The sequence below is a fragment of the Bos indicus x Bos taurus genome, chromosome 22 (assembly GCF_003369695.1).
Source record: "Bos indicus x Bos taurus breed Angus x Brahman F1 hybrid chromosome 22, Bos_hybrid_MaternalHap_v2.0, whole genome shotgun sequence".
NCBI classification, from domain to species: Eukaryota; Metazoa; Chordata; class Mammalia; order Artiodactyla; family Bovidae; genus Bos; species Bos indicus x Bos taurus.
Window position 1 is genome coordinate 23,932,836 of NC_040097.1, and position 24,905 is coordinate 23,957,740.

At 40.2% G+C, this 24,905-nt stretch overlaps 1 protein-coding gene across 2 annotated transcripts in view; it reads right to left on the reverse strand.

Moving 5' to 3' along the window:
• Nucleotides 1–24,905, reverse strand: part of ADAMTS9 (ADAM metallopeptidase with thrombospondin type 1 motif 9) — a 162,125-nt gene that overhangs the window by 62,512 nt on the left and 74,708 nt on the right. For both annotated transcript variants that reach the window (XM_027523573.1, XM_027523572.1), the window contains exons 22-28: nucleotides 23,026–23,190; nucleotides 20,060–20,179; nucleotides 15,567–15,671; nucleotides 15,262–15,429; nucleotides 12,687–12,956; nucleotides 7,860–8,021; nucleotides 4,994–5,170 (exon numbers count right to left, since the gene is read on the reverse strand). In XM_027523573.1, the coding sequence (XP_027379374.1) occupies nucleotides 4,994–5,170; nucleotides 7,860–8,021; nucleotides 12,687–12,956; nucleotides 15,262–15,429; nucleotides 15,567–15,671; nucleotides 20,060–20,179; nucleotides 23,026–23,190 (1,167 nt within the window). The remainder of the gene's footprint in view (nucleotides 1–4,993; nucleotides 5,171–7,859; nucleotides 8,022–12,686; nucleotides 12,957–15,261; nucleotides 15,430–15,566; nucleotides 15,672–20,059; nucleotides 20,180–23,025; nucleotides 23,191–24,905) is intronic.

Consider the following 24,905-nt stretch of genomic DNA (forward strand, 5'->3'; position numbering starts at 1 on the left):
TATTAGCTAAAAAATGTTGAGTTTAGATGGAGGGTGAGTTTCAGCAATATCCTTTTATTGAGTATAAGCAGGAGCTAAAAAAAATTCACTCTGAACATGACCTGTTTCTTTCTACCAAAATAAATAGGATTAATATAGTCAAGCATACTAACACTGGGAGACACTACTTTGGAAAAGATCCCTGGTGTTCTCCTTACTGGCTGCAAGTGATAAAGCCTTCCTTCTTCTTCTTCTTCAAAAAATGTCTTATCACTAAAGTACTCAATAGATTATCACACATTCAAATGGATTCATAAAAACACCTCTCTCAACATGGTCACATGGGGCTAAATGTGACACCAATTTCCTTAGCCTGATTTGGTACATAATAAATACTGAGTCAGCGCTAGCGAGCATCTTCTGCTTTGGAGATGTTATCTTATATAGCACCTCCTTAAAAAAAAAAAAAAAAAAAAAAAAAAACCCTCAAATGCCAACTCAAACCCTCAGAAGTGTCCAACTCTTTGTGACTCCATGGACTGTAGCCCACCAGGCTTCTCCATCCATGGGGTTTTCCAGGCAAGAATACTGGAGTGGGTTGCCATTTCCTTCTCCAGGGGATCTTCCCCACCCAGGGATCAAACCCAGGTCTCCTGCATTGAAGGCAGATGCTTTACCCTCTGAGCCACCAGGGAAGTCCTCAAATGCATATAGAGAGTTCCTTATTTTGGTCTTTCCCCTTCAATTACCATAAGAAACTACTGCACGAAAATGGAGCTCAGTAGGACAATGTGGAATCAGTAGAGATCTGAGGTCATCTTTATGATTTATCACGTTTTGAAAAGTACAGGTTCTCTTAAAACTTACAAGTTTATGGTTGTTTTCTTTATTTTTCTTTAATGAGAAATGCTTCTGATATGTATTGCAGGTGAACAAATCACAAAATTGACAAATGTTCTAAGTCTTTTACAGTTATCCGAACAAAAAGAATAAGTTATGATCAAACTGGTGTGCATTAGGGTGAGCTTTTCCCTGTACCTGGCTCCTCTGACATGTTCAGAACCATTTCTCCTAATTACTTGTTTTGACTTCTGGCTATGCCTTATCATTATCTACAAATTAAATAAATAGCATACATATTTCATAGTTTAGACTCAATGAATCAGGACAACAGTATTAGAAAAGAAAAAAAAAGCAACAAAATATTAAGCCTCTTATATTTTTGTTTATATCACTAAGCATCATTTCCAAATTCAGAAATATTTTTTAAAGTATCCCTTTAAAATACACATTTTAAACTATCCAATTACATAAAGCTTGCCACATGGTTACTCAGATTTGGGAGAGAGACAGAACAGGTTGGGAGAGATTTACAAAATTAAAAAGTGTCTTTTTAAAACCAAAGGAAACATATACATGCATTTCTAAGCACACAGCCTACCGGCCTTTACAGTCTGCTGATAAACACTGATTTTTAAACATTGTATATAAAATTAAATAACATGGAAAAAATAAATATGCTTTATTATATAAACACATAGAAATCTGTACTCCTCAAAATATTCAGATAACACGAGGCTTGGCTGCTTAAAATTGTACTCAGAAAGTATGGTAGTGATATTTACAGTCTTTATTTTTCCTAGAGATAGATGCAGTGAGGTGATAAAACACTGATGTCAGACATTTTCTCTACCTACCTACAGAAGCTGCAAACTTTCATATGAAAATGAGGTAGACACAAATTCATAAATTGACCAGGCAGAAACAAAAGCACAGTTCCTTCGTGAGCCCATAAATTCTCATTATTCAGGTTGACAGGCATTATTCCAGAGCACGTAAAGCAAGGCTCAGAGAACACTTTTAAGTTTGTCAGGAAAAATTCACACAAGCAATTCCTCCTAAGGAAAACCATGGCCTCCAAGGCAGTCAGCAAGCAGATATACTTGTGGTAAGTCGCTTCAATCAGGTCCGATTCTTTGCAATCCTACGGACTATAGCCCACCAGGCTCCTCTGTCCATGGGATTTCCCAGGCAAGAATACTGGAGTGGGTTGCCATGCCCTCCTCCAGGGGATCTTCCTGACCCAGGGACTGAACCCAGGTCTTTTATGTCTCCTGCATTGACAGGCAGGTTATTTACCACCAGTGCCAATGGGGCAATGCAAAAAAGGAGAGCTAGAGGCCCATCTTGGACAAATTAGCAACCTTTTCAACTTTTGTTATCTCCAAGTGGCTTACTCTAGAATGCTACAGAGTTTTAACCCACTCCTCACTACAGTTTGACAGCTCTCTTTTCAATTCATCCCTCTAGCCACAGGATGTGTGCATGCAATAGGCAAATCAGTGTTAAGAACCTTATTTCAAAAACAAAACATTGCCAAGTCAGAGTGCAAGGACGCATTCAAAACAGGACAGAAAAGACAAAATCTAGGGAAGATGTTTTCAACAATCATGATTCTCAGTCTCTGGTGATTTGAGCCAGAACTAACAGTCTTAAAATGGGTACTTAAACCCTACATTCACAGAAGCTTCATTTTAGAGTCTGGAAACTGTGCTAACAGCCATTTGGAGTTTCTTTCCTAAATATTGTTCCTTAGTAACAATTGTTGAACTAAGCTATCTTTATTTCGACCTTGGAAAAGACCTACTCACATGGCAGTAGTTGCTTCTCAACACTATCTCCTGTGTGGGGGTACTCGGGATAAGAAAGCAGCTCGGCCAGAGGGGGACTAATGGCTACCCTTGGTCGCTAATAAATCTAGTTTGCTTTCTCTTGAAAGCAACATGTTAGCACCTCCAATATAGTTTTTCTTGTTGTTAATGTCACTGTCAGTTACAATGATGAAGCACCATAGAAGTGGCTTATGGCTATCAACACAGTTCACTGAGGTATGCTTCAATTTAGAATTACTAAGAAATGGTACCAAAGCATCCATAAAAATCAACATACAAGTAAAATACAAATCCTACCATAAAAATCTGAAAGGCTGCCCTTGCATAATTTAAGTCATATATTACAAATGGATCTATTTAAATAAAATGCTTTTGATTTAGTTGATTTTCAAAAATCACCATGAAAAGCCTTGTAAAAGTGGCCTTGCTCCCATGCTGCAGAGGCATTTGAATATACATCTGAATAATGATTACTTTATAAAGGAAGTGCTAAAATCATATAGGCAGCAAAAGCATTTTCAAAATCCACGTATTTGCTTTGGTGCATTACAGAGCATTTAGAATCTCTCTCTCCTTTTCGCTGTGTGTTGGAGAAAACTATGTGCAGCCCCAAGAACAAGAACTATAATAAGAAAAACTTAAAGTCTTTAGTTAAATTATTTAGAAGATCATGTTTTAAAATTTAAGCATTTAAACTCTTAAAGTATCTATGTGAGAGGGTGGTGATCCAGTGTAAAAGAAATTAAACTGTGTTTAGAAAGTGTTCAAGAAAGAGAATGCCATGGTAACTAATATATACATATGATATAATATATTGTATATATACTATATACAATATATAATGTGTAATAATAATATATTATTATATTATATATACACACATATTCTGAGGGTTAGGAGATGCTTTTTGGTGAATATTAAAGAAAACTTTTTGGAGAGCTACTATATATTTTGATATATACTAAAGTGTGGTGTTGGTGTTGGCTGAGTGAGTGAAAAGATGAACTATAATGGGCTCAAGAGGGAAAATTTCATGAAAAATAATATGTAACAGGTGACTTAGGGAAGCTGGAATGTCAGAAGATGCTCTTGACATTCTAAGGTTATTTCTGATCTTTTTCGAAACGTTCATTTAGGGAGAGTGCCAGTATTGCAAACAAAATACTCTGGGTGAACAATACATCTGAACTGCCCTTGAATAAAATCCTTACAGCCCAGATAAATAGTACTACTTGAGATAATGCGCTAATTCTTCTAGATTTCTACTTAACACAGAGTACAGGAGTTACGCAGCTAGTATTCTACTTATAGATACAATCTCCAACCTTGAAACCTTTGACCCTTAGAAGTAGCAACAGATTAGTAGCCATGTCAGATCAGTTAATCTGCTCTTTAGTTGCTTTCAGGAATGGTTAAGGTTTTTTCTCAGAACCCTACAGAACAAAAAAAGGCTTTTGGATATGAATTCACATAATATTAATTCAGCTTCAGTGCAATTAATGCATTCACAGGAAAGTTTACTCTATTTACATGAAACAACCCTAATGGCTCCATACCTGTGGCACCATTTAGCCACAGTATTGTTTTGACACAGCTGATCCTTCTGTTTGCCAAGATTTGCGCCAGAAGTTTGCATAGTATTTATAGAGCCAAATCTGTCTCCCAATGGTGTTTAAAAGCAGATGACAAAGGAAGCCTAGGACCAGAGGAAAAACCGGTCTCAGACGGGCTTTGTGTTTTGATAGAAGAGGGAACATTTTCGATGCCTCGAATGGCATCAGGTCACTGAGTCCACTGTTTGTCTTTGGAATTTTCCAAATGATTTCACTTGATTTTATGGGCACAGCCTTTTTGGCGATTGTGTTGAGAGCTGTACCCGAGTCACACAGGCAAAGTATAGTCACTGAATCAAAAATTGCTTTGGCCTCAATAAGCAGGTATCTTCCCGCCAAAGTCAATACCACCAGCTTAGAAAAGGAAAGAATACCTGCTTCTGAGTTGTCTGCTTAAATCACTTTGGAGTTTAAAAATGGCACGGAGTTTCTTAAAAAAAGAAAAATACACACAAACATATATAGTCTAGTTCTAGGAAAGGATGCTACTTTTTGGCATTGGCAAAAGGCCTGTATGAGGTACATGTATCCTGTAAAGTCACTTTGGCAATATCATTTAAAAAAATGAATTTTGTTGAATGTCAATATGAAGCAAAGAACAGACTGTGTATAGTACAGTTCCAGGGATGCCCTTGTGAGGAGGACAATCTGTCTCAAAGGAGTGACCCAGAGCACCTTGGAATTGGAGTGTTAGTTTTAGTTAGCAAACATGAATAGTTAGGGCCGTACCGAACTCCAAGGGCCAGCACTCCAGGCAGCATCTTGAGGACAAGCGTGTGTGTTACACTGCTCTCGATCTGGAGGCTTGTCAAGAATTTCACAGCTCAGATCCGGAAATCGTTCCCCGCTGGGCCTCTGACAGACAACCAGCCTTGTTCTCAAGCCTCCACCACACAGCTTAGTACACTGAAAGGAGAGAAAGGAAGGCTGCAGTTATTCTGTCTGAACAGCCAGTGGCAAATTTTCTTTCCCCATGAGAAAAATGTTTTAGCCAAGATAGATTATGGCACCAGGCAAGATAAGCCTATAGGCAGAATGAAGCTCAATTACCAAAAGTAATACATACAGCAGACTGGAGTCCTGTCCTTTCATGATGTGTGTATGTGTGTCAGTCACTCAGTTGTGTCCGACTCTTTGTGACCCCATGGACTGTAGCCTGTCAGGCTCTTCAGTCCATGCGATTTCCAGGCAAGAATACTGAAGTGGGCATCCACTCCCTTCTCCAGGGATCCCCCCGACCCAGAGTTTGAACCTGGGTCTCCTGCATTGCGGGCAGATTCTTTACCATCTGAGACACCAGGGAAGCCCCCTTTCATGGTAGCTATTGTTTATTAAGCATTTGCTCTTCATCTGTACTAAATGCTTATATATATGTTATCTCATCAAGAGGAGAGTGTAATTATATGGGGCAACTGAGTTTAAAGAGCATAACTTGATTAAGGTCAATTCAGCAGCAGGTGTCCAGGATAAGATTACAGCCTTTTCTTTCAGGTATTAAAAACCCAAATCAAAGAAACAGATAAAAATCTAAAAACCACTTAGTACCAAATCAAGGATATAATGACTGAGCTGGTCTCTTTTCTGGCAACCTCTAGGAAGTTGTCACCAACCTCTTGGCTATTCTGTGACTCCAGTCTCCGTAGACCTTTCTGACGTCCAAATATTTTATGCTATCTCTGAATCTGAGGATAATGACGGCATTCCCCCAGGATGAGTCAACAGTGTGGTGGGAATGCTGGATACAGTTCTGACTGTTGGCTGGACCCATGCTTCTGAGGCAGGAACAAGTTGTATTTCTTGGACAGTACCATGGAGCTCACATCCAGGAACACTGACTGTTCCCCTGCTGTGTCAAGGCCAGATCTCCCATGGAATTTGGAATGATCTGGTCTGTGCTGACAGCCAGCATCCCAGCAAATGCGTGTACTCTCCTGGCTTTAATCCAATTACAGAAGCTTACGCACAGGCCCCATGGGACAGAGCTTTATGAGGAGTTTCAGGAAACCCACAATATATGCATCTCCAAACCTGACTTCCCTTTCCGTTCTTTCAGTAAAGCCCTCCAGAATGACGTACTATCAACAAAAGTTAACAAAACTCTGTTATGAGTCCCTATGACTACTAGGTTACTTGAATGAAAGCATGAAATGTGGACACGGAACTTCGATCAGCCAGGGGTGTAGACTAACATGCCCTTCCATCTCATGTGTCTCTGTTCCCCTCTTGGTGGGCATAGGGGGCCTCCATGATGTTAATCCTTGTGTTTTATTTTATAAATTTTATAGTCAAGATAGAACAACTCGACAAACTCTAAGTATGTGCTCTCCCTGTAGATTCAAGAGTAGAAATATATACTCTTTAATTAAATACAAAACAAAAAACATCTAAGTCCTACACATGATAGTGGCTTAAAACCCCACTCAATAATATAGTCATACTAATGATAATTATTATTAGTAGTAATAATACTGATTATCATTATTATAATAGCAGCTAACTATGATTGAAGGCTACGGGCTAGGTTTTGATGTGCACTATCTCATATAGCATGAATATTATGAAGTGGGTGCCATTATTTATTCTCATGTACAGATGAGAATACAGATATTTGGCAAAGTTCTATTATTTGTCAAAGCCACAAAGCTTGTAAGAGCCAGGGCTGGGACGGGGGCCCAGTTTTGTCTGCTCCAAATATTCTACGGCCTTTCATCAATCATAGCTGACAGTCCTTTTTTTATTATTATTAATTTGTATTGGCATGTAGCTGCTTTACAATTAGTAGTCAAAAGCAGTAGCTTTTGTGTTAGTTTCTGTTGTACAATGGAATGAATCAGTTATATGTTTACACATATCCCCTCTTTTTTGGATTTCCTTCCTATTTAGGTCATTATAGAGCACTGAGTAGAGTTCCCTGTGCTCTACAGTAGGTTCTCATTAGCTATCTATTTTATACATAGTAGTGTATACACGTCAATCCCAATCTCCCAATTCTTCCTCCCCACTCCCCCTTGGTATCCATTCATTTGTTCTCTACACCTGTGTCTCTATTTTCATAGCAAGCAATTCTTAAAAGGTTAAGAGCTGAAGAATTTCATTATTTGAGACTATACAGCTAATTATTCACTTCTATGATTACAATGCATCACCTCTGACAAGAATAACAGCTCCTAATCCCTGATGAACAACAGCTGGTTCATTACGAATTTGAAATACTGCGAGACACAACGCTATGAGAACAATGGTGTACCATAAACACCCCCAAATTATGAAGATGGCAAAACTTCCATTGATTAATTTAACACACATTTCCAGTCACTTTAAAAGCACCCATGTTTTAATCAGCAGAGGTTTACATTTTAAACTAACATTATCTGTATTCTTTCCTAACTTATCTCTCCTATGTAGTCAAGCCATTTCTATACGGTAATAAATGCACTTTGAAAATAGTCCATAATTAAGATAGATCTCCTAGTTAATCTGAAATCAAGAAGCTTTAACTAGAGCCAGTTCTTCTTCCTTCATATAAACTATGAACAACAGCACTGTTTGGTATTTGTTTTTTCCCAAAGGATGTATAAGTGGAGTTTGCGCTCACCTCTCCCCAGCTGCCATAAGCCCACTGAGGGCAAGGGCCGGATTCGCAGGCTCTGTGCTCATCAGGTTTGATTCTCTCCACGCAGTCGTTGGCAGTGTATCCGTTCTCATCCTGACACACAACAACACGCCGCTGGGACCCACCAGCACAGGTACTGGAACACTGAACACAGCAGACATCGGTCAGCACCTCAGGCTCCACCTCGAGGACCCAGAAAGCAGCTGGCTCAAGGGTCAGAGACAAATGTGGCAGAAACCACTCTCAAGTTGTCCACAATGGACAGAATGCAATCCTGAGCGTCTCCCTTCCATGCAGCTGCTTAACGTTCAGGTCTTAGCAATATTTGGAGGGCAGAAACACCACTTCCCCCTTGTGCATGTTAGGTCTCAGTAGGTGTTTAGCAACTGCCTAATGAGTGATCATGTCTTGTGAGTTCCAGAGCAATCCGATTCATCCTCTGCAACTCTGAGAGGTGCAGGCGTACTGACTGACACCACAGTCTACTGGGAAATTCTTTTTCTTTTCAAAACTGCTAGCACTTATTTAGAACCAACATTTAACCTCCCTTTCAACACAGGGGTCAAATCACTTGCTTAAGGAATTGCCAGTTGTTGAAATTAAGCTTCTATACTAATTCCTTCAATTATCCAAGGAAAGCATCATGGAATGTCACTTACATATCATTTCCTCGCAGCTAACATTCCCTTCTCTCCCTTCACAAAAGCCTCTACTTTCATAGCTAATGTAGCGAGATTTGTTTTTCTTCTTTATTCTTATTCCCCAATGAACTTGAATTCCATATTGACAAACTTCTCTTCAGGTGCATGAGCCCAGCCACGTCTCTCATGGTTGTCACAGAATTATGTTCAGCCTTCAGCTTATTTCCCACACAAGCTTCTCATAGCTCTCTTATTTATCTGCATCTTGAATGTTTTTTTTTTTCCCTCTTTCCATTTTTTCCTTATCTTTTGAAACCCGATGTGTTTGCTAGTCTCCTTCACTCTGACCCTTAACTTGTAAAATCTGTTTGCCTGTAAAAAAAACCCATCAAGTCCTCTAAGCAGTGCAATTCTCACAACTTATCAAGTCTCAAACTGTATTTGCAACAGTTTTGAGTTCCAGGTTCCAATGGTTGATAGGTGCTATCAAACTCCAGCTCAAAATAGTGTTATTTAAAAATAACTATAAATACTGCTCGTTGCTGGTCACCTTCTATATAAAGATGTGAAGAAGTTTTTTACTTATTGTACTGGACTTTAGTTCAATTTCCCTGCCAATGTTGGTAAAATTATGAATGACTTTCAAATATACTGAGCTTAATTTTTTAAATGCAGAGCAGGATAATAGATTTATTAATTCTGTCTGAGCAATTATTTAGGAGATTTTTGATTTAACAAAATCCCACCTCTATTCTCTGAGGGTTCTGTTATACTTACTCTAAACTTAAAAATACTTGTTTTCTACTTTTAAACAGCTTAGTACACAAGAAACACAGAGAACTATTAATTGGCTTTGTTTGGGGCCAAGAATTTGAAATCTTAGGAAGGACCTTCAATAGTATAAAGAGATTTGGAATATATATTTTGGCCCTTGGATTTTTCCTTTGATAATAAAATCTTGATTCATTTGTTTATTATCTCACCTGTGTTATTGTCCCCAATAAAATGATAAGTCTCCTCAGAACTTCAATATCATACTTGTATCCCTAGTAGGTTCCACAGTGCTGGTCACATGATTAGGGTTTCTGGAAGGAACAGTTTCATAAACCACAGGCTATCCTCCCTTCAATATGGCTGAGTGGAGCAAGAAAGGACAACGGATCCAGGGTCAACTTAATGCATTGGCTGCCCAGTGACCAGTCCAATGCTTCCTACAGAGAATCTGACCAGAGACAGAGCTCAGCTGGGGGCCAAGCAATTGCCCAGCACAGTCTAGAACTCGCACTGTACCATTCTAGACCCAGGGTCAGCCAGGGTCTTTATACTCCCATATCAAGGTGAAATATTGTACATGATCTTTCTCCAGGTCCAATTTTGCCACATTTTTTTTTTTTTTAATTAATAGGGATTCTTCATTCCATTCCCATGTTGCAGAATTTCACTCTGGACTACTTTTGTTAACAATTTTCCTATCCTCTTTAGACAACATATTTTCCTAGGTAAACATTCCTTTGAACAAACCCTGTATCTATCATTGACACTCTACAAAACAAGAGAGAATGGCCATTAGGGAAGCAAGAGATGATGGACATCTGTTTGTTTGTTTTTTTTTAACCTGCCTCGTATATTTCCCATTGATATCTGGCAGGCTGGATTTTCCTTTAAGAAATCCATCAATGGACCTCACCTTAGTGGGACTGTATTTTTGGGGGGCCATGCCATGCCATATGCAGGATCTTAGTTCCCTGACCAGGGATTGAACCTGTGCCCCTGCAGTGGAAGTGCGGAGATTCAATCACTGGACTACCAGGGAAGTCCCAGTGGGACTATCTTTTAAGAAGTTCTACACTTTCCTGATCAAGGAGTAAGTAGAACTGGCTGAGCCAATCAGACTTTCCTGGGAATTTGAATCCTGAGCAGAGCAACCCAAGGGTGGTTCAGAGTGAAAAGGGTTCATTAATATAGACACTTCTTAAAGAAATGATCTTATAGATATTGCTCCATCTAGACTGGCAAACCACAGCCTCGGGGCCAAATCCAGCCTGCCAGCTGCATTTATAACTAAAGCTTTGTGGGAACACAGCCATGTCCACTTGTTTACATTTTGTCTATGCCTGCTTTTGTGCTAAGACAGCAGAGTCTGTTAGTTGCAACAGAGACTGTATGGTCCACACGGCTGAAGATATTATCTGGCCCTTTGCAGAAAAAATTTACCAACCCTCAATGAGATCCCTGAAGATGCTCTGGGCTCAGTCTCTACTGGGGCTAAATGAACAGTTTTGCTTTCCCTTAAAAGAACCAGTTCCTTTTCTTTTGCTTGCAACCAGAGACCCCTAGTCGCTAACACTGAAAATCTCATAGAAGGTTTGAGTTTACACAAACACATCTGGAAAATGAAGTTCTGATTCCAGAATCTACTGAAAATGCTAGATTCCCATTCTCTAGTGTTCATAATTCTCTGCTGCCTTTCCTGCTGTTGCAGGCAGGAAGAATCAAGCATCCCAAACCACGAAGAGAGGTATACGCATGCCACACACTCCTGGGAGTAAGTCAGGCACGTCAAGCAAGAGCTGAAAAATCTCATCATCCACCTTCAGCCTCACTTAACTTAGAAAAAAAAAAAAAAAATCCCCAAACAAAAAACAGGCACAATGAGGAGAAGAATGGTATTGCCCATTGCTGCAAAAAGGTTACTTAATCCTCCTTAATTGGGAACTCTGCCCAAGGGCAGAATCATTCAATCTTAAAGGAATGCATTATCCACAAATGTAGTCCTAAATAAGAATAGCTTTCAATTTTTTTTTTAAGTTCTAATTTTATCATTAGAATACACATGTTTGAGCTGTGAATTTTTTCAACTAGAAAAATCATGGGACACTCAGTGATGACCTCGCTTGATCACTCTTTAATTTCGTAGAACCCAAATTTCTTCTAACCCAGCCAAAAGAAGCTTCAAAGTGGAAAGTAAGGGAGGAGAATGAGGTGGTGAAGGTCCTGGGCAGATGTTCTGCTTATAATCAAGAGGTCCAGTGTATAAAACCCATAAGGGCCATCAACATCACAGGAAAGTAAGCCTAATTCATTGAAACAAAACCATGGTGGAAAACTGACTGGTTCCTTCTAAAGCTTTTTAGTCCAGAAATAATTAAACACGGTTAGCAGTACTAGAAGGAAACAAATAATAAACAATTAAAAAGAAGACTTCATGAGAGATTAATAAACACCAAACTCCCCAAACCTTCCCCAGGATCTCCTGCTGCCCTACCCTTCCTGTAGCTCCTTTAGACATGTTCAGTATTCCAGAATATAATTATTTTTTGGAAAACTATTCAGTAAAAATTTCTAGAACTTTTGAGAGCATATTTTTCCTTTGAATGTTAAATACTATTTATCAAGTTCTTCCTAGTTTGAAGGATAAAGATAATGATAACAATAATCATCAACATTTAATTTTCACTCTATGGCTGGGAGAGTGTGAAACAGTATTTGCATTGCTTGATTTAATTCTTAATACAACAACCCAACAAAGTCACCACTATCATTAACTTTGTTTTAGCGATGATGAAACAGGCTCACATTTAGCTGAAGACCCTAAAATTGGAAAGTGCAAGTCCTTGGATCAAACAGAGAGGCAACTTCTCTCAAAGCCTTTGCAGTTAACCATTGAGTTAATGGTATTTTTCCTCTAAGCACAGATTTTACCCGGCTGAGTGTTTCTCTCCTAATCCGCTACTACAAATGGCATAGCAATTGTGCCACTTTAAGACTGCACTCATCTGGAAAATAGCAAGAAGGAAAATGGCTTTCATTAAAAATTTCCTTTCAGAAAAGTTCTTCTGCCCTTTGAATTTTCCTTCAGGTAAGGAGGAGCCGTCTGCCAGCTCCAGGATCAATCATCATGGCCTTCACAGTACCTTCTAGGAAGCTGCCTGATCAAGTCACCCAGCAGTGACACCCCCTGCTCCACCTGGTTAGAAGTTAAGGTAGCTTAGAGTCTCAAGTGACACCCCTTCCGGGACTACAATTAACCCCAACAAATGAAAAATGCACATCAATCCCTCCTGAGATAAAAATGTTCCAGAGGTGTTTCTAGTCTGCTTCTCTCTGAGCATTATATCAAGTGAAAGAGAAGAAGGCAAATTCGAGAAAGACTTGAGGGAATACTCACCGCTCCCCAGGGGCCTGTCCTCCACTGATTTCCTCCGAGCACGTGGGTGCGGCTAGGGCTGATGCTCCTGGGGTGATAGTCCTCATTCAGGAAAGGGTTCTGAGAAAGGTCTGTGTCTGGGGTCCACTGAGGGCATGGTGACATGGAACAGTCCTGGTCAGTTTCTGGGATATAATCTGGGTCACACTCACTTTGATCGATCACGTGGTCACTGTAGTTGACACAGACTACTTGCCGGGTCGTCCTACCTTGCCCACATGTCACGGAGCACTACATTGGATATTCAGAAAGGGAAAGAGAAAGGATATTCAGCCAGTTGCTCAGGCCAAAAAACCTGGCATATATCCTGGTGCCTCAGATGGTAAAGAATCTGCCTGCACTGTGGGAGACCCGGTTTTCATCCCTGGGTCGGGAGGGTCACCTGGGGAAGGGAATGGCTCCCACTCCAGTATTCTTGCCTGGAGAATCCCATGAAGAGAGGAGCCTAGAGGGCTGCAGTCCATGGAGTTACAAAGAGTCAGACATGACTGAGTGACTAACACTTCCACTTTTCACATTCCATTCTCTCCCCTTTTCTTCCCACCACAAGGCCATTTCATGGAGAATGCCTGTTGTGTATATTCAAAATACACCCCCAATCAGCCACTTCCCATCATCTCTGCCATTGCCTCCCTGGTCCAGGCCACCACCTTCCTTCCCCTGCCAGGACTACTGCAGTGGCCTTTCAGCTGGGGACCTATTTGTAATCTTGATGCCTTCACCCACAATCCAAGTCTGTTATCCACAGATATGTTAACCATATCATAAACCATGACCCTTGCGAACAAAACTCAGATGATGTCATTCATCTAGTGACTGCCCAATTCACTGTGAGTCATGTCCAGAGTCCTTTCCTGGACCTGGTAGACCCTTCATGATGTGGTCACTGGCTACCTTTTTGACACATCTCTTTTTATTCTCTATACACTGCACTTCAGCCCCACTGACCTTATGGATGTTTTTTGACTAGGCCAAGAACATCCCAATCTCAGGGTCTTTGCAACTACTCTACTTTCCGTTGCACAACACAGATATCCATGTGGCTCACTGCTTCACTTCATGCAAGTGCTGGCCAGTGCAATGTGGGGACTTTTCTGACTACCTTGTCTAAAAGCACATCATCTCCTTCTCTCCGCCATCACTGTGTTTGACCTTTTTTCTAGTACTTATCAGTATCTGGTGCTGTATCATATATTTATATCATTATTTGCTCATTGACTGGAATTGCCACTGTCATGATCTTCATAAAGGCAAGGACTTTCTTATTTGTCAGTCACTGCCCTTTCTTGGGGAAGGCAATAGGAACCCACTCCAGTACTCTTGCCTGGAAAATCCCATGGATGGAGGAGCCTGGTGGGCTGCAGTCCACGGGGTCGCTAAGAGTTGGACATGACTGAGCGACTTCACTTTCACTTTTTACTTTCATGCACTGGAGAAGAAAATGGCAACCCACTCCAGTGTTCTTGCCTGGAGAATCCCAGGGATGGCAGAGCCTGGTGGGCTGCCATCTATGGGGTCGCACAGAGTCGGACACGACTAAAGCGACTTAGCAGCAGCAGCAGCCCTTTCTTAGTAAGTTTTACAAATACCTGGTGAGTAGACTGATGGATGTGATAGACATCTGTGTATGTATGTTTGGAAGCTCAGGGCATGAGAGTGAGGTTATCTACAACTGAGCACCTTCTTCATTCTAAGCATTTAACAGATAGACTCTCAAACAATCCTTATAATCTATATTATAAGCTATTCTTTTTTGCCTCTTTTAAGAGCAGAAGAAACTGAAGTTCAAGGATTTACACCAGACTGCTCAAGGTCATGCAGCCAGTTAACATCAAGGTCTGGATGTTTACACAGCTTTCTCTGGATCCAAAGATTTGGATTTTCACAGATTTGGATTTTCTTTCAGATTTCACATATGTATTAATGGTGTTTATTGAGATATTCACCTCCATTCTCTTTACCTATCCTGAGCTTTGGATTTCCTGGACTCAGAAGCTTTTTACAAGGCAGAAAGCAGCAGCTACCTGAAGACAAAGGCTTTTTCTATTTTTATAAAAGTCCACAGGTGATTCTCAGTGTGCACAGGAGAATCCATAGCGTTAGCTGAGGATTCCCACTTCTTACTCTTGGCAGGGAAGCAGAGGCACAGGACTTCAGGGAACCATAGGATGCAGGAGGCACCAAGATTCAAGCTGAGGCTCCCCTTTCCTCCCCTACTTCTCCCTGCCACTTCTGGCACTACACAAGCCTATTACATTCTAATGTGGCTTGGCTCAATTAAAACTGCATTTTTCAATCAGCCCAACAGGATGTGGGCTTAAGTAGACTGTAAGTTAATTTACACATTTTGAAGAAATGTGCACTTCTTGCACATCTGGCTACGATTCATACCAGCTGCACATACATGGAGAAAAATAACTCACAAACCAAAGTCCAATTCTAAAATAGTACTGATTGACCTTCTTGACCCATGACTAGTCATCCTTCTTATGGCTCCCCCAGTCCTCTCCCAATTCCAGAGAATTCACTTGCTTACAGGGTTCCAGTCCAGAGCCTTCCATTGCCCACAGGGAGTCACAGAACATTCCTCCTTTGCCACTGGTCTAGGCAGGGTCGCACAGGCACTGTCATCAGCCACAGAGCCGTCCTCATCCCGACAGCTGACATATCTCATCCGGGTACCTTTTCCACAAGTGGCTGAGCACTGGGTGTTGGGGTGAAATAATGCAGAAAGGTTATTTGAAATGGTCATTCACTGGATAGCGACCTACTTCCTAAGTCATGTCAGAGAGTATCTGCCTCTCCTTCCACCCTCTCCACTTCTTCCATTGTGCTTCTTACTGGAGTCCAGGACCCAAATCGCCACTGGGTCCTTGGCGCGCTGTGTGTGCTTCTCCTTGCTTCCGGGGCAGCTGGGGGAGGCTGACAAGATGGCAATTCACAGTCCTAGAGGAGGATGGGAAGAAAGAGCCAAAGTTACCTTTCAGCCACGGCACATACGAATATAAGGACTGATAATTCTAAGATCTCAGGCTTCAGTGTGATTTGGGGCAAGTCACATGACAAGTCACAGGATATCTTGGGCTTCCCTAGTGGCTCAGACAGTAAAGAATCCACCTGCAATGTGGGAAAACTGGATTCAACTCCGGGTCAGGAAGATCCCCTGGAGAAGGGAATGGCAACCCACTCCATTCTTGGTATTCTTGCCTGGAGTGGGTATTCTTGCCTGGAGAATTCCATGGACAGAGAAACTTGGTGGGTTACAGTCCATGGAGTTGCAAAGAGTCAGGCAAGACTGAGTGACTAACACTTTTATTTTCACATGACATCTCTCAGTTCCAACTACAAATTCAACTGTAAAATGGGATATAATCTGAGTCCCTTTGTGGGTGCCTTAATACGGAGCAGGAGTTTACTTCATGATTTTCTTTCTTTTTTTTTTTTGGCCATGCCCCATGCCACTTGCAATTTTAGTTTTCCAACCAGAGACTGAACTTGTACCCCCTGCAGTGGAAGCAGTAAGTCTTAACCACTGGACAACCAGGGAACTCCCAACTTCATGATTTTCAAAACCGTATTTATTTAACTATTTGTGTGAAGAAAAATATTATAAAATGGCACATAATTTATGAAAAAGCAATATGCCCTTTTAAAATTATTGTTACTTAAAAACAAATTCTGAATGCCAAATTCTGTTCCTACATTTTGTTTCCTAGTCAGATTTTGCTAGCCATGAATGTGCTTTCCAGGTGTATCTGAAGATACCTCCTGAAGCCCTGAAGAAGGTCAAATCTAGCTATAAGAGGTGTGTTCAATATCCCAAAGCCTAGAATTTGTATCACACCCCTCAATCAGAGGAAATTCCTATAATGGATTGAGGTTATCCATGCATAGATAATATTCCCAGATTTACAATTGGGAAAATGAAAGTCCACACCTGATCACTATCATTCCAAGCATCAGTGGTTATCAAATGTTCTTTGATTAAATGCATACCCATTAAATTCCCAGGAAGCCTTGGGCACAGTGCAAAGTGCTAGAGGCTTGGGGCTGAAGTGACTTTAGGAAGCTTACAGACCTAACAGGAAATTCTGTTATCTGGCTCCAGACCTTGCCGATGCCTCTGCCTGGGTCCAAAGAAAGGCATAGGGAACTTGGCACAGTGAAGAATTTATTCACATGCTACAAATGCAGAAGCTTCCCTATAGTCAGTTCATGAATATTAATGAATAACTTAGAAATATACTTTGTGAATTTCTAAGGAAGTTGCTAAGACCTCATTTCTTGATTGTTCAGATGTCACAGCTAATACTTCCCAGTTAACATGCACTGAATTGGAGCATTTCAATAAATAAAACTAAGAATGACACAAGTCATATGTGGTGTTTGGTTAATTGATCAGTGATGACAACATGAACTACACTGCCATACTCGTTTCCTTTTGAGACTCTTCATCCATCAACGACCCAAGCTGCAAAGCAGCAGAGTGAGGGTCTCAGAGCGAGGCAGTACACCTGCCAGATGGGGCCTCAGAGCATGAGTTCTGGGCATAGTGTGGATTCAAATCCTATCTTCTGCAATTAGCAAAGCTGATGTGAAAACCCATTTTTCATGACATACTCTCTTTATATAAATGATGCCAGAATCGAGGTCCACATTGAATAGTATACTGGTGAATGAGTATCAGCTAGATCTCTTGAGAAACAAGGTGTGTTTATAGATACAGGTATGTGTGTGTATATATATTTGTATATATATGCTTATTATAAGTTTTTTCTGATATAAATAATGTGTAGCATAAAGTTTACAAACAGTAATAAGATATAAAATTTTACATTTTAAATTCCATCAGATCAGATCAGATCAGTTGCTCAGTCGTGTCCGACTGTTTGCAACCCCATGAATCGCAGCATGCCAGGCCTCCCTGTCCATCACCAACTCCCGGAGTTCACTGAGACAAATGCCCATCGAGTCAGTGATGCCATCCAGCCATCTCATCCTCTGTCGTCCCCTTCTCCTCTTGCCCCCAATCCCTCCCAGCATCAGAGTCTTTTCCAATGAGTCAACTCTTCGCATGAGGTGGCCAAAGTACTGGAGTTTCCGCTTTAGCATCATTCCTTCCAAAGAAATCCCAGGGCTGATCTCCTTCAGAATGGACTGGTTGGATCTCCTTGCAGTCCAAGGGACTCGCAAGAGTCTTCTCCAACACCACAGTTCAAAGGCATCAATTCTTCGGCGCTCAGCCTTCTTCACAGTCCAACTTTCACATACATACATGACCACTGGAAAAACCATAGCCTTGACTAGACGAACCTTTGTTGGCAAAGGAATGTCTCTGCTTTTGAATATGCTATCTAGGTTGGTCATAACTTTCCTTCCAAGGAGTAAGCATCTTTTAATTTCATGGCTGCAGTCACCATCTGTAGTGATTTTGGAGCCCAGAAAAATAAAGTCTGACACTGTTTCCACTGTTTCCCCATCTATTTCCCATGAAGTGGTGGGACCTGATGCCATGATCTTCGTTTTCTGAATGTTGAGCTTTAAGCCAACTTTTTCACTCTCCACTTTCACTTTCATCAAATTCCATAGAGCCAATTAATTCTTACAGATTATTTTTGTTGATTTTTGCTGAACTCTTGAATCTAGTGCCAAACTATGGCTGTCATTGCTAGACCAGAGTAGTTCTGACATGAATGTTAGCTGATATTTTGCTTACAACTGAGTACTGTGAAGGAGAAACAATGAAGATGTATGTCAGAACTTCACTCATTCACCAATGACATGAACAATTTCTTTGCTGAGTCAGGCAATAATTTTCAAATAACAGAAAGATATATCTTTAATTTTTTTGTATGTGTTCTTCACAACATAATAGCTGCAGAAATAAGACTGCTTAAAGTTGAGTCTGCATTATGAACACTTGCTCCATCATCTTTTAAGCCAAAATAATCAACATGAAAATCAATTAAACTCTGACTCACAGCATTTGCTGATTTCTGTGGTATAAGTACTCTCACTATGGCCAATGTCAACCTAACAAATTAATATCAGTGAACACAGACTGGGAAAGGATGTGCAATGGTTCACCATTATACAGTATTTTCACCATGCAAATACATACAAATGTAATGTAAATCATAGTAGTAAGAAATAAAGTAGTAAAATATAGGAAGATAATTAGAAAGTGATAAGCTCTGAATATTTTTCAACCTATTTTTAATATTATCCATTTAATTATAGGTTTTTATTTTCAATTTTCAACAATGGCAGTATATAACAACCAGCTTGCAAAATTTCTGAAAATTTACCAACCATCACTTGTGAGCTGCAACAAGACAGCTCCAACACATGCAGCCTGAACATATGATACCATTTGCTGAACCCTACATTGGATTTTTGGAACCCTCCAAAATCACTGCAGATGGTGACTGCAGCCATGAAATTAAAAGATGCTTACTCCTTGGAAGGAAAGTTATGATCAACCTAGATAGCATATTCAAAAGCAGAGACATTCCTTTGCCAACAAAGGTTCATCTAGTCAAGGCTATGGTTTTTCCAGTGGTCATGTATGGATGTGAGAGTTGGACTGTGAAGAAAGCTGAGCGCCCAAGAATTGATGCTTTTGAACTGTGGTGTTGGAGAAGACTCTTGCGAGTCCCTTGGACTGCAAGGAGATCCTACCAGTCCATCCTAAAGGAGACCAGTCCTGAGTATTCATTGGAAGGACTGATACTGAGGCTGAAACGCCAATACTTTGGCCACCTCATGCAAAGAGTTGACTCACTGGTAAAGACTCTGATGCTGGGAGGGATTGAGGGCAGGAGGAGAAGCAGACGACAGAGGATGAGGTGGCTGGATGGCATCACCGACTCAATGCACATGAGTTTGGGTGAATTCCGGGAGTTGGTGATGGACAGGGAGGCCTGGCGTGCTGCAATTCATGGGGTTGCAAAGAGTCGGACACGACTGAGTTACTTAACTGACTGACACTGGAATTATTAAAAAAAAAAAAAAAAATCTGACTTCAAGAAAACCAGCACAAAGAGTCAGTCTTCACCACCTAGGAAGAATCAGAATTAAGAATCTACATATAATTCAGAATCAGAATCAAAATCTACATACAATTCAAAGAAATATAGAAGACAAAAGTACTACATCAAAAAATTAGATCCAGAATATAACACATAAGTAAATCCAGAACAATTTAGTTAATCTACTGTTTCCTCTACCTACATACTTACCTATGAAAGGACTTCTGTTTTGACTGAGCTCCTGGGAAGTTTTGGCATCTTAGTGCCCAAGGTCAGTAACTGATTTTGACAAAGGCACCTTACCTGGGTGTCAGTTGGTCTCGTCGCGGCATTGCAGTCGTTGTCATCCACCACTGACATGTAAGTGCCAATGATGCATTTCACTGCTCTTAGCTGGTACCCCTGTCCACAAGTGACACTGCACTGAGGGGAGAAATAAAACAGAAAGTACATACAATCTACCAAATGTTCTCTTTCCCTAACTTCACCCGTAACATTCACAAGAGAAAAAATATTGCCATCATAGTGGGCCAGAGGACTGCCACCCCAAGAAATTAGTTAAGAGCGGGTAATTCTACTTTGTACAAATTACACTGATCAATTATCAAGATATCACATGGCATTATTTCTACCTCCCATAGGAACAATGTTTGTAGTTTAATTCCTTGATTGCAAACCTCTGGAAGGAGGGGAGTACATGTCAATCATTTTTACATCTTTCACACTATACCTAGCAGAATGCTGTGGCTAAAATAGGTACTTTGTAAAGTTCTTATCTGACTTCTGAAAATTTTCCCTAAAGAAATGTAGTTTGCATCAATATTTCTATACAAGAACGGTCATCACAATATTATTTATAAAAGACAAAATATTAGAAACCACCTAAATAGGGAAGAACCAAAGTCAATTCAATGCACCATAGCAAACAGATCATAAAGGAAATATGTTCACTAAGGCTAACTGTTATATTTAAAAGTGGTTAAAAAACAGTAAGTAGAGGGAGTGATGTCATGGAAAGGGCAGATAGTAAAGAACTGATCCATTCCCGCTCTCTGAAAAAGCTATCAAACTGACAAAAAGTGGCAGAATCAGGTTTTCTTAAAGAAGAGGGTTCTTTAAAAAGATAATAAAATTTATAAACCTTTACCTAGACTGATTAAAAGTAAAACAGAGAAGATGCAAACAATTAAAATCAGAAACAAAAGTGAAAGCGCTGCTCCTGACTCTATAGCAATAAACGGGATAGTGAAAGTAGTGTGGACAATTCTATGCCAACATACTAGCCAATCGAGATAAAACACATGAATTTCCAAACCCATACAAACTATCCAGAAACACACAAATCACAAAATCTGACTTAAGAAGAAACACAAAAGAAGTAAAAATATTGACTTAGCAATCAAAGATCTCATAATAACAAAAAGTCTTAAGACCAGAGGGCTTCACTGGTAAATTCTACCAAACATGTATAGAAGAATTAAGCACTTTTCACAATGGCCAAAAAGTGCAAACAACCCAAATATTCTTAAAGGGATAAATGTATACATTATGGTATATGCACACATGGAATATTATGCAGACATAAAAAGGGATGAGGTACAGATGTGTGTTACAGCATGATGAATTTCAAAAACATTATGCTATGTGAAAGAAGCTGGAGACACAAATGATCATGTATTGTATAATTTCATGTGTATGAAATACTTAGTATAAGTAAACTCGTGGAGCTAGAAAGCAGAATGCTGGCCACAGGGTTGAAGGAGAAATGGGGAGTAACAGCTTGATGAGTATTTTAGCGTGATATGTTTTAGAACTACATAGAGGTGGAGGTTGCACAACATTCTGAATGTACTACATGTCACTGATTTGTTCACTTCAAAACAGTTAATTTTGTTACATGAGTTTTACTTCAATTAACAAAATAAGTACAATTCTAATACTAGTTTTTAAAACATAAGAAAATCATAAATGTATTAACTCTGAAATACAGAGTTAGGAGTATGGCTATCTCCTTTTTGCTAAATTGCTTTTTACAAAACTTCTCTTATAAACATGAACTATCCTTCAATAATAAGGGAAAAAATACAACAACAAAGAACAGTTGGTTGCCGTGAACTGTATGTTTAGTCAAAGGAAGGACAAATCTCTGGCTAAGACTGACATGCCATAGACATGGGGAAAAAAAAAAAGGTCAGTTAGTTCTAAAAGATGTTATCTTCAAATCTTAACAGTGACCCTGAGATGCACTCTCCACAAGAGATACGCAGATATAGACAAATAGGAGGCAAGGTATGGAGTGTAGGCAGACTCCACCTATTTACTGAGTGTGATGAAACATGATCAACCATTCTGACCACCAAGGATGCTGTGTTAACAAGGCATATTCGGAAGAGCCCCAATGTGAATGGTAGAAACTGTAAGGGTGCAGTAATAAAGCTACTTTCATTTACTTCACACATGTTGGAAATGAAGACATAAGCCAGGGGGCTGAAGAGGCTGTGGCTGTGGTTGGACTGGGTGGAGGGAGAGGCAGTCTTAGAGAGATTACGTAAGTGACAGCAAACAGCTGCTTTGCTTCTCTAGGGAACTTGGAGTGCTACTTAAATAGTACCCAGAACGCTTTTGCTTCTATATTAGGAAAGACTTAATTCTAAGAGTCGTGACTTCTTAAATGCAAGCCCAAGGGAGATTCTCACTCTTTCCTTTCAGAATAGTTCAAGTGACTGTGAAACCAACAATAGGGACTTGGAAGAGATTCTTTCAAAGAGAGAGGAAGCCTGCAAACTTTGATCTAATTAATTTTGTTTGAAAAGCCTGACTTATTTTTAAGAGGTGAGCTTAGGAATCATGACACTGGGAGCTAAAACATCCCTTTCAAATCCCAGCCCAGACCCTCCTGCCAAAGACACTGGCACTGGATCACATTCTGTTACAGACCCACAGCCGCATGCTAGTAGATAGCATCAGCCAGGCACGAGGAGATCTGTTGTGAATTTGTTCCAATGTGTGTGTGCTCAAGCTACAGTTTTAACCCAAGGGCGAACACCCACACGTGGGTCTGGAAAGGGAATGATCAGCTCCCGGAGGGGAGCAACAACCCTCAGAAGTGTAGCAAAACGGTTACAGGGTTTCCAGCGCTTGGTGCCACAGAGGGACTGCGCATGCCACATGCTACAGTGGTGAAATCCCTGCCACTGGAATGTCCCTCTGCAGGCCTGCTCCAGATAAGAAGGAAAGAATGTAGTTAAGAACTTTATCATTCAAAATACCTGTCCCCAGGGACCCGCCTGCCAGGACGCACATTCTGGCTGCTGACAGGTCTGCATGGAGGTCGGTTTGGTCTCAGGGTCACAGACTCTATCGTTGAATCGATCTTCGCCAAACTGACACCAGACCTGGCGGTGCTTATGCCCTTTTCCGCAGGTGACCAAGCACTGTAAGAAAAGGCACAGCTAGTCAGGGTCATTTCTGAACAATGCACTCTGATGTTCTTGTGGATTAGTAATCGATTAGCAAAACCAGGTGTGCTCTTTTCCCAGAGCAATTCTTCTCTCTCTCTTGTCGCAATCTGTAAACATATTAGGCCTTACGCTTTTGGCTCTGTCACTCATTCGTTCATTCACTCGGTATTTATCCAGGCTCTGGGCCAGTTTCAAGCACAGCTAAACGTCACATAGCATCTTGCTCTGAAATTCTAAAAAATAGCATCCATGGCTTGGTAGCATATGAGTTAACGGTAGGGAATTTATGAGTCAGATTAACTTGGATTTTAACCTAATACAACTGACTATCGATACTAAGTTAAGTGATCTCCCAGTCCTTCAGTTTTCTTGGCTGTACAATGGGAATACAGTAGTGCTAACGGCTGGCAATTGTGAAACCTGCATGAGAAAAACTCAAGTGAAGTGCTTAGCTCCTGTTCATTTAAGGAGCCTTAAATATAATAATCATTGTTATCTACACTCATTGTAGAAAACTTGAAAAATACAGAAAAACATAAAAGAGAAAATTATAACAAGCCCCAAGTCTCACTATCTACCTAGAGATACCATTATTAAAATATTGCTCTTTTCTTCCTCTTTTAGCTATAGAACATTGGGATCATACTGAATATATATTTTGATATTTCCCACCTCTATTTCATTATCTATTTTTGGAAAGGTTTGTTACATAACTTGATATGATACTTTATCTAGTATTAGCTATCTAGGTAGAACTTAAATCTAATGCTTTCTTTCATTTTTTTTTTTTTTTAACCAAATATGGGATCGAGATTGAAGCTAAGGCTGCTTTTAACATAAACACAAGCACTAGCTTTCCTGTTAATCTGTCCAGGAGACAGACACTGTTAATCACATGTAATGTTACTTTTCTGCCATTTAGAGACATTAACAGTATTCTTTTAAGACTGAGATTTTAATTAATGTTGAAAGTAAACAGTTAATATTTCACTTACCTGAATGAGATAAGGGAATGGATACAGAAGCTGTAGAAATATCTCTCTCCCCACATTCCTGACTTGGCCCAGTGAATAAGACAATTTCTGTTCCCCTGCCATGTGTTCCTCTGAAGGAAGGTGCGTTGGGGGACAGGGGTGGGGGGACCTGCTCAGAGACAATCTCACTGGGAAATACTAGCACTGTTTATAAAATTGAGAAAGAGCCTTCATCTTCTTTCTCTTATTGTCCCGGGACCACGCTGCTAAACAATTTGATATGCTTCCTCAAATAAGAGATAAGCAAAGCATAAACCTAGAACACTCAGCCTGGTCCTTTCTCTTTTTTCCCAAGTTTTCCACTAGCAACTGGATGGGTAATCAAATAGGTCACTTGCTAGGGTTCAATTCTCTCATTTCAAAGATAAGCTATTAGGGAATCTCATTTTTTATAAACTTCAAATCTAAGCCAATGCAGCTTTATAATTAATAAAGCTCTGATTTCCTTTACAGCAACTTAGCCAGGTCTGAAAGAGGCGAGAAGGTGAGGGACTAGAACTTCAAAAATCCCCAATAGAAGCTATTATGGTGGGTGATCCAGCTAAACCCACTGCAACTCTGAGATCACCCATGTCATGTCCAGTAGGACAATCACAGGGTGGGTGGAAGAAGAGTTGTTTCTTCAATGGGAGGTGGGAGAACGGTGCAGCTGGT